This window comes from Phaethon lepturus, unplaced genomic scaffold, assembly GCF_000687285.1.
Source record: "Phaethon lepturus isolate BGI_N335 unplaced genomic scaffold, ASM68728v1 scaffold4547, whole genome shotgun sequence".
NCBI lineage: Eukaryota > Metazoa > Chordata > Aves > Phaethontiformes > Phaethontidae > Phaethon > Phaethon lepturus.
This window is the reverse complement of record NW_010549640.1, coordinates 32,347-42,928: the sequence shown is the minus strand read 5'-3', so window position 1 is coordinate 42,928 and position 10,582 is coordinate 32,347. Positions and strand designations below refer to the sequence as shown.

General features: G+C 38.6%; 1 protein-coding gene across 1 annotated transcript; it reads left to right on the top strand.

Moving 5' to 3' along the window:
- The first annotated feature begins 155 nt into the window (after window positions 1-155).
- LOC104623265 (intraflagellar transport protein 81 homolog) lies at window positions 156-10,239 on the top strand. The gene is made up of 6 exons (XM_010290305.1): window positions 156-239; window positions 1,266-1,352; window positions 2,891-2,962; window positions 3,048-3,133; window positions 7,921-7,966; window positions 8,896-10,239. The coding sequence occupies exons 1-6, from the start codon at window positions 168-170 to the stop codon at window positions 9,076-9,078; spliced, it is 546 nt and encodes a 181-aa protein (XP_010288607.1). The 5' UTR covers window positions 156-167; the 3' UTR covers window positions 9,079-10,239.
- Window positions 10,240-10,582: the final 343 nt, after the last annotated feature.

Below are 10,582 nucleotides of genomic sequence, written 5' to 3'. Positions count from 1 at the left end.
TACGTTACATTATATATAGCTCAGGCTTCATTGCACATTTTTTTTCTCTCCATATTTTGGTTTTCTTCTCTTTCTTTTCACATTCCTAATCATATAAATGTACTGTTAGTATCATAATGTGAATGTATATTATTTTGTCCCTCTATCAGGTAAAAAAACTGAATGCTATGGTGGCAGAGAAGAAGGCAAGCCTAGCTCCTGTTATCAAAGAACTGAGACAGTTGCGTCAAAAGTGCCAAGTTAGTAGAAACACTTCTCTCATTCTATGTGAATCAAGTCAGAATCACAAATAGTCTAATTTACAGATCTCTGTAGTGCTGCGCAAAGACATAATAAATTCTGAAGGAAAGCTGGAAATAACAGAATGGATCAACAGTGATTTGCAACAAGCAACATGTAAAAGACTGGAATTTGTAAAAGCTGACAGTGCAGGCACAAAATCAGGCTGAAAATTTTGTCCTTTTTAGCAATTAAAAAAAATTATTACACCAGAGGAAAATTTAAAAAATCATAGTTCAAACCTATAGCAAAGTTAGTTTTCAAATTGGTTTCAAAGCTTTTTCTGCATCTCAGCACTGATGATCTCAACTAACACTCTCCTTTTTAAATGGGTTGCAAATAATACCGTATCCAAGTAGTTGAGTACATAGATCAAAGTCCTATATTAGTCTGTAGGAATGACAGATTTATCTATTTGTTTTCAAAGTTTTATGGAGAGCTGAAAAAAGAGTCATTCAGGTCCACAGCTGCTATAAGTTGGCTCATTGCCATAGAAGTAGCGCGAGCGATCCATTTATCTATCAACCAGTTTTCCAGAAATCTTATTTTTGATGGTTCTATTAAAAGCGTCGCCAAATGAAATCCAGCTAAGGCGTTTGTTGTGTACAACTAGAAAGCTGGCTTTTCATAGGTAGCAATTATATTAATCCTTTCTTAATCTCTATTTTCATAATTATTTTTCCTTTCTTCTTGCAAACACTGCCCTATTAACCTACCGCATTAAAGCTATGGATGTGGCTGTAAAGAGGAAATCTGCATGCTATGGTGTGGTGTATACAGCTGATCCTCCAGTATGCAAGTGGAGGCTAGAGGCTTCCCCGTGTGTAATAATACCCGTGTGCCTGCTAGGTTTTATGTAAGCGGCTGCGAGAATGCCAATAGCTGAGGTTGATGTGTGAGACCGACACCAACACAGTCTGCCTGAATGTCACATGTCAGTCAGTTGAAGATTTCATTTATATACCCTTTTGCCCTTTTCACATAAGGAATTAACTCAAGAATGTGATGAAAAAAAGATCCAATACGACAGTTGTGCAGCAGGGTTAGAGAGCAATCGCTCTACACTGGAACAGGTAAGATGGTGGCTCATTCATGCATATTAATACATGCTGTGCAACATGTTATTCACTGTGGTACAATATTTTCCCGGCCTTCCCTCTGGATATGGAAAGTATGAATCCACTTCAGGTGGAAATGAGTCAGTGGTGATCCACAGCTATGCAAATCAAGCCTGAAGCTGCTGAGGACTAGCTATAGTCACACACATCTGCTCTGAACAGCAACAACTGAACTCAGTGGAACATCAGTCCATCCACCGACGTCCAGCTTTGATTAGAAGGAATACTGTAAAAAAGATCCATCTGCCAGAAATCCTGCTGACCCAGATAGTATCTGTTAGGAGAGAATTTGACCATAAAATAAGAATTAATTTATCAAGACAAATCTTTATATGCATTTAAGCAGATTAATTACATCCAGTGGATAATTAACGCACTGAAATTGATGGCAAGTATACTTCACTAAATGTGACTGGTTTGTATTCTTGCATACAACAGTTTTTTAAAAATACAACCATATAGGTTGAGCTTGTGTGTATGTAGCTTATGCAGTACTTGAACTATAGCACTTTTAGGAAAGGAGGTACCTAAAGCACTGCAATCCTTTAAGGTGGGGACAGTGTTAATATGCTTGTATGAATATGCTTTATCTCCTGTGACTTTAGTCTTGATTTTTCAAGGAATATATTTCAAAATAAAAAAGGCATACATTTAAAGTGTGGATGGATATATAGATAATTCTTTTCCTGCACTAAAATTACCTTTGTATGGCTTAATCCAAGCAAAATAAAAGAATGCACAGATGAACCTACTATGAAGTAGACCTTCCATAAGTGCTATTTTACAATAGCAACCAAGGCTTTTTTCTTGGCAGAGAAATCTTAGTCATTTTCTAACACATGATGACAATCACATCCACTGATTAAGCTGGACATGTCTGTCAGCAAACTCTTGCAGTTGATCAGTAGAATTCGGTTTTCCAGCTGATGGTCTGAAAATCACGTGGTGACAGAGCTTTGGAGTTGACAATTGTTGTGCGACCCAGAGTACATTAATTCCATTTGGATTATTAGGGTTTTTTGGTGTGGACCATTTAGAGATGGGACTCCATACCACTCCGTACTCATCAACGTAATTATTGATTGCTAATTAACATACTATTAACATGTCTGTAGTTTCTAACATACATTTTGCAGATGTGTTCCAGGAAATGCTTATTCACAACTGTATTTAGCACTTAAGATGTGCTTAGGAACAAGAGTCTTGGCAGCGCTTGTGAAGTGTCCGTTAGAAGTCAGTCATATTAATAAATGCCTATTAACAATCATTTAGCATCTCTGACTGTGACTGAAACTCCAAATCTAAAAAAGTCAATTGTCTTTCACTTCATAATTTTGGCTTTACTGAAGTCTCTTTTATAAACATTTAAGAAATCATCAATTCAGTATAATGCCTGTTTCTATTACGGACTCTCATGGTTCATATAGCAACACGGGGCATTTCTGTGGACTTTCAGTTACAATGTCCTTTGAAATCTTACTCTTGTACGACAGGAAGTGAAAGGACTTCTTGAGGAGTGCGTTCAGGAAGAAAGCAACTACCGTTATATTAACTGCATGAAAAGGGTAAGATCACAAGAGGGACCCAATTGTTCATTTCAAATAGGAATTATTATATTTTTTTTTTTTTTAATTACGTATGTATTTATAGAACCTAGAAATACAGCTGCAGCGTGCTAAAGAAGAAATGAAGGCATACATCTCCCCAGACCCCCAGGAAAGACGAAAGGCAATTCGGTAAGTATATTATCGTGTTTCCTTTGTGTTAACTTGAGGATATTCATAAACTGAGGTTCAAGTTAGGAATTTTCTCACTGGCATTTGAACTGGAGGAGTTCACCTGATAAATTTAGAAACACTATAATAATCTAAAAATAAGCATCTCAAATTCCAGTATATACTGCTGTAAACCTACGAGTTCTCTCAGACATACCAAAAGATTTTCTCTTCCTGCTGGAGATTATAGGCCCCAGATAGCAGTTTTAACTCGCAGCCCGCGTTGGCAGAAGCTCAGAGAAGCTGTGCTCCAGCTAGGTCCTGCAGGAAGTGTGGCTCTACCAGACGTAACGCTGCTGCCAAGTTTCCCCCGAGACTCCAGCGGGCAGGAGTAGAAGGTTTACTACCTCTCGGAGAGCAACCATGTGCTGCCCTCAGATTGTGGCCATTTCTTGCAAATCTTCTGCTCTTCTGTAGAAGAGTAGAAGGTGTAATAACTGTCACCATTACTGGTACAGGAGCAGAGGACTGCATATTCTCATCCTACATGAGATTTGGTTTTGCTCCTATTTTGGTTTTGCTCCTATTTGCAGTTCTAACTCGAGGTAGAATGAATATTGTTCTGCACCATCACACAAACCTTCGTCTTTACAGTCAATTTAATTTACTCCAATATAAAGACGGTTGCTTCATCCTGTGAGTTTTTTCAGGACCCCTTGCCTTTGCCTGGTAGAGAGAGAAGCAGAAAGGGTTATGAATTGAGCTGATGATATTTTGGGAGTGTAGTTTTCTATTTTTAAATTATGCAGTCCTGCCAAAGAATGAAATGTTTTCTGAGAATGAGATATTTTGGATTAATTATCTGTCCTAAGAAGTCTAAATGTTACCATGTCATATAGGTTTTTTACACTTTAATTTATTATTAAATTAATTTAATTTATAGTAAATATTTTTATAAAAGTATCCTGTTTAAAATTTTGTATATGTTCAGTCTTTTAATACAATATACAAGGTGAAACAAAATTCAGGCAATAAAGTCAACAAGCTGGTTCAGCTCCATCAAAATTAAACATCAGGAAAATCCAAGCCCAAAACATTTATAACTTTCATTTGGTCAAAATACCTGTGTTTTTTTTATTCTTCGTAATTACTTTTTCAAGATTTTATAATTTTGCATGAAATACAAATTCTGGTTTATAGCTAGTTTTATCTTTGACACACACAAAAACCTAAATTCTTAGATCCTAGCTGTCAACAAAATCAACAAGTTTAAATTGCTGTCACTAGTTTTATAAAGTGATCTTTGGCTTTTGCACCACAGTATTTCTCAGTCATGAAAATATTTATCAAAACCATAGTTTTAAAATTCATGTTTGCTTGGTTCAACCAAGGGTCTTTTTGTTTTATTTTTTAACGAATGGAACGAGTGAAAAACGCTCTGATGTTCTGAGAATTGGGTCTCCTTAAAGGTGCAGTCATTACTGTAGCAAGGAATCTCCACAGCGTGTATCATTTTTAGTTCCGTGCAGGGGGGCATCAGCTCTGCCTTGTACCTCTCCATCTCAGTCTGCATCAATCAGCGTTCCTACAGTTTGCTTTATTGCTTAGGCTTTAAAAATCCACAGCAGTATAATTCCTCGATGTGAGGCCTCTTCTTAGATTTCTGCATTTGTATTTCAGCGGCGGGACAGATTGTTGCTTGAGATCTGTGTAATCTGTCATGTCAGAGCTGTGGTTCGTGTACAGTCTTCTGTACAAGGTGCCAAAATGCTTCACAAAATTGTCCCATTCACAAAACAATTTAAAAACATGACTGAGGGGAAAAGCAAAGATAGAACTGCTTAATTAGATAATTAATTATCATTCTACATTCCATTTGAAAGCGTCAGACTGTTCAACGTGCTGACAGCACAACAGGAAAAGAGAAACAGTAGTTGTCTGTCTTCTCAAAGGAGTTTAAATCAATTTCTCAAGACATCTGTCCTCAAGATTTTCACCTTTCAGAATAATTTCTGGACCTTTCTGTTGCAGTGGTGGCCACAAAGGAAGCACCGTTAGGTGGTAGTATACATAATCAAAAGTAATTTGGTATCACCAGGGCAGTGTCTTCACTCATTGTGGAGTGAAAAAAGGTGGTGGTTGACCACTAGGATTTTCTGGGCTCTGGAGTGGGGCTGTTGACAGGGATAATAGTGATGTGTCAAACTGAGTGAGAAAACTCCAGGGATTCCCTCCGGAGACAGAGAGATGAGGTCGTCTTCCCCCATCAAATCCTTCATCAACCAGAAGTTGTCCTGATGCACCTTGCACTGGTACCAGTGGAGCTGCATCTCCTGCTGGTCTAGAACATGAGGCAGAGATCACTAGGAAATGAAGGGCAAGATTAATATCCACCACAGAGACCTGCTGCAAGGATCTGAGGCATGAGAATGTTTAAACACGATGTAGGAAACAATGTAGGAAAAATACGAGTAAGAAAAGAATCAAAACTACTAATGTTAGGGTGGGAAAAGAAAAGGATGAGGAGATAGCACATTAGTGGAGGCTAAGCAGCCTCTTACTCCATCTCACAAAATAATGCAAAGCTGTAGGAAATAAAAGATTTATCTAATGAAAGACGATGAAACAGCAAAATGAAGCAGAAGGATAAAGAGAGAAGTGGCTGTGAGAAAAATCTTAGTGATGATGTGAATATTCATTAGTATGAAAGGCAAGACAGCTCAGCCAAGCAGCTGAGAGGAAATGCAGGTCAAACAGCAGGCACTGTCCTTTTACGGCTTCGCGGGGAAGGGGAGGGTCGGAGTTTATTCACAGATGCTGAGCAAAAAATGCTCCAACTGAAATACTTGTGAAATGAACAGCCACAATGGGAGTATTCACACAGACAAGCCATCAAAGCCAAATGCTGGAATTAAGCATGAGCCCAGCTATGTAATTCCAGGTATGGTGAGGAGAATGTGAACGGAGCATTACCACTCTCTCTGCTGTCCCCGGTTCACTTGCTCACTGTGGGCACAGAAGCTAGGGAAATTATGCTCTCACAGTGACTATACACATTTTTGACCTTCTGTAAGAGGTCACAGACCTGTCCCGTTTAAATGAATTACAACAAAATCCAATATAGAGATCTTTGCAAAATATAAAATGAGACGATAAATTATTTTTCTAGACATCCTTTTAGAATGTGAATGTATTTTTCAGCAGGCACTGGAATGTAAACGGAGTAAAAATGAACCATAAATAGAACAGCACTTTCCTAACAACATATTGAACAAAAAAGTCTTAATTCTGACCCTCTTTATTGAATATAAACTCTCTGTTCTGTGGAGTCACTCCTTAGGAATGTGAAAAGTTAATTTTCTTCTCTAAAAATAGAAAGTTGTGCTTTTTTTAATGAAGTTATTAAGTTGCATTCTTTCCAGTTATCATTACAAATAGTAAAGAAAAAACTTACTAGGAAAGACATCTAATCTTCTGACGAAAAAAAGTATGTTCTTGAGGCCAAGTGTGTGTGAACAGATGCTGTGTGCCAGTGGAAATAAGACTCAGTGTGGCTTTCCATCTCTTTGATTTGGTGAGGATTGCTAGGGATCAGCTGTGCAGCACAGCACTTGGAGCAGCCTCAAGATGGCTCTGATTTGTTCTGGCTAGAATCGTCCAAGAGTGAGGGATCATAAAATGATCCAGCTTCATTCCTTGCACGTCCATTCTGCAGGGAGTACGGCAGGCAGGACCAGGTGGCCAGGGGCCCAAATGCTCCAGTCGAAAGCCTGGAGTACTTAGTAGAAATGGAAGGAATAGAAGAAACACGATGCCTTGGTTCTGCACGGCTGCTCACCATGCTCTAGCAAATGTTCACACTCTGGTGTCGTGAAAGCTGATATTTCTTTCTGGAAATTAGGATTTCTCTATGCAAAGGTATTCTACCCTGAGCAATTTGGGAAGTTCTCTAGTTGAGCCGAGTTACTTTGTATTCCACTAGCAAACTCTAAGTGTACCTGTTACTCACAAAATATAATATTTTTTTCCCAAGTGAATCAGTGAAGAGGTTTTTTTATTGTCACATCTCAAAAAAATTCAAAATAAGTACATAGTAAGGTATCTGGATCCTGCTGTTCTGGTTTGCATATTATATTGTCAGGTTTCATGTATCAAGTTTGCATATGTCAGAAAGTGATCCAGCCACGTGTTACAAGACAAAGGTGTACAGCCAAGATTTTTAATAATGAATGTCAACAGTTATGCTTCTAAGCCTATATTTAGGCACCTAAATGTGACGGCTGTTTTCTGAAAGCAAGGAACACACAGCAGTTCCATTGCCGTCACTGGATTTGTCAAACCTGGGGGGAAATACTATTCCCCTTCATTCCGGTATTTTCTCACTCATTCTAACGCTACATTCACAGCAATTAAGGGCTGTGGGTTTGTAAACTCTGACAAATGAGGTCACTGTGGCTAACCTCAGCATATCACCAGGATAAATGCATTATTAAAAAGGGATCAAGTATGTCTTACTGTAAATGATCTTACTGTTGTCTTCAAGCTGGAAGGAGTGGTAATCATGCTTGCTTCAAAAATGTGAGAGATCATCTCTGATACCACTTTTCCCAACTGCACAACTGAGAGAATCAGAGAGATCTGATCCTTGATGTCAAGGGATACGTTGTCCAATGACAGAAAGGTTTCTTCATGCTTCCTCTTCTATTTAATTTATGAACCTCCTGATAGTTTCATAATTTTCCATCATTATTGTGTTCTATTACATAGAACCATAAAATCATAATAAAATTACTTTCTATTTCCTTTAGAGAACAGTATACACGAATGATTCTGGAACAAGAAAACCTCGGGAAGGTAAGAATGAGGTTTTTACCTTGTAAAAACATTGTACGGTTCATATTTTTGTGGGGCTTATTACTAGAGGCTGTGATCAGTCTTTTATAAAAAGCATATTGCAGCCTACAAAGAAAATTCCATCACTGCTGGCATTGGTAACTAATACCCTGAAAAGAGATCATGCTCGCTCTTCAGGGCTTGATTTCCTGCAGAGCATAGCATGAGCTGTTTGTAAAAGATAGTCAAACAGCTTAACGTGACAGCACATTCCCTGAAAACCATTTGGACAAGAAACTGAAACATGGGCATAACAAACTGTGCCAGCTCAAATTTTATGTTGTATATAAAGCAACCTGTTGAAGACAATAAATTTGAAGCCTGTCAGCCTTATCACTAAAGGCCAGGGGATCATCAGCGCAGCAGTGTTAAACAAAAGCAGTTGTCCCTTTTTAATCTTGTATGAAGCTCAGACCAGCATGGAGAAGGTTAGGCTTACCAATTCACACTAAACATCTTTCTTTCATTAGTTTCCTTTTTATGAGTGAGTCTGTGAGCGATTTCTACACGTTTGGGCTGCCACTATTAATAATCAGTTTCATTGCAAAACATTAATTTCATGTTTATAATATCATGATACTAACTGATTGCAGCTTGCAGCTTGATACTGCAAGAGCTCTGTACGGAAACGAACTCAGAATTTTAGCATAACCTCTCAAATAGATAAGACTATTATTTGGACAGTTTTAAAACACTGAAATAATTGTCAGTTTGTGGATATCTGAGTCCCAACTGTTAATGCATCTATCACTTGCAGGGAGTGTTATCAACTTGAACAAAATAATATTTCAGTAGCATATAAAAATCTTCGTCATTCCAATCTGCCTATGTAAGCAATTTTTGTGGCACAGAACTGTTCCAAACATCCAATATTTTTGTATTTTTAACAGAAATTACGAGAGAAGCAGAAAGTTGTACGGGAAAGTCACGGGCCAAATATGAAGCAAATTAAAATGTGGCAGGACTTTGAGCAGTTAATGGAATGTAAGAGAGAATGTTTTCTGAAACAGCAAAATCAAAAGGCCATTGGTCAAGTCATTCAAGAAGGAGGCAAAGATAGGCTTGTGTTGTGAATGCTTCCTTCTCGATACCAACGTAAAGTAGGGAGACAGTGTGTTGTCTTCCTAAAGGTAACCTCTTACTAGATATTGTTGCTTTCATCATTTCTACATAAATTTTTTGTGCGTTATTTGGTTTTGGTGGATAAACAAAGAGAGCGACTAACCACTACGAAGCTTTTCCTCCATTGTTTAAGGGACAACGTAACGTGGTTAGGAGGATCTGTTGTGAGAGCTGTGCTAGGGTGAACCTCATCGTAAATCTTTGTTTTATGAGGCTGGGAATGGCATGCATCTGCAGGGAGATCAAAGGAAAAGAAATCCTTCTCCGGGGTCACAGAAAACTTACGTAATTGCTCTGCTCCTTATTCTGTATCACTAAGGTTATATTTTTGCAAGGCCTGGGACTTGATATTGTGTAATTATGGCCCTCCTGGCTTGGCCCTCTCCTTCCCTATTGTCTTTATTCATCTAGTGTGACTGGCAAGAATGGAGCCATTTTCACTCTGAGCTGCACAGACCTTGCCTGCACACTGCTAGTCATACTTTCCTTGCACGGTTGAGTTAAATTGATTGTGCTTCCAGGAGACAGCTCATTGCTACAGCGTCAGGAGTAGCTTCTGAGAACAATTACTTGGAATCTGAGCTTTTTCCATTATCTTTTGTTGTTGTTTTTAACAAACGTATTTCTCTTGCACATATATCTTCTTCTAATTTTTCCGAGTTGCCCGCGTGGAAGTGTAAATGGTGGTCGACTAAAGGCTTCCTCCACCGAGGACACTTTGTGCTGTCTGCTCTGTGCAGCACGGTTCCAAAGTGATTACACTACCCAGAAAGGGTCGTCCCAGGGATGGAGGGTTATTGATGGATGTAAATATGGCACAGTGGTTCTTGCATAAGTTAGGGTATGCAGAACAGGTAGATAGGCAAGGCTGCCTTCTACTCTGGCTTTGACCCGTGAGCCACAGGCAACTGTCACTGCCCTTAACACTGCATCACGAGACCCGCAGCTGACCCAGGGTTAGAGGAATGTAGGTGAGGCTTGAAACTGTCCCTCACGCTTCATCATTTCGGATGAGCGCCTCTTAGCCACAATCAAAGATCAGCAGCAGAGAGATAAGTCTGCGGGACCAGAACTCTTGCTATTCTTCTTTAGTCTCTTGGCTTATTGAATTTCTAGATAGGGTTGGGTTTGTTGGGTTGGGGTTTTTTTCATTTTTCCTGCCTGAAGTAGAATCTCTTTTCAGGACATAAAAAATAAATTTGCTTTCTTTGATACCTAACTATGAGATCTTCTGCTCTTTTCTGTATCAAGAGAGTGTATGGTCATTATATAGTTCCTAGTTTGCCTTTGCATTAAATATATGCTAACAGAACTAAAATAAAACCTGATGATGACATTTTGACTGTATGGTGTTCTTTTTTTTTTTTATATATTTCTTAAGTGAAAGAAGTTAAATTGTTAGTGACAAGTAGCTTGCTGGGCCACAGGAAAAAGAGATTTGAATAGGTCATTTAA

Excerpts from the sequence above, each read along its gene's own strand:
- LOC104623265 (XM_010290305.1), top strand. The coding sequence starts at position 168 with ATGGTGGCAGAGAAGAAGGCAAGCCTAGCTCCTGTTATCAAAGAACTG. Across the intron at positions 240-1,265 it reads AGTTGCGTCAAAAGTGCCAA|GAATTAACTCAAGAATGTGA; the intron begins GTTAGTAGAAAC and ends TTTTCACATAAG. Across the intron at positions 2,963-3,047 it reads ATATTAACTGCATGAAAAGG|AACCTAGAAATACAGCTGCA; the intron begins GTAAGATCACAA and ends ATGTATTTATAG.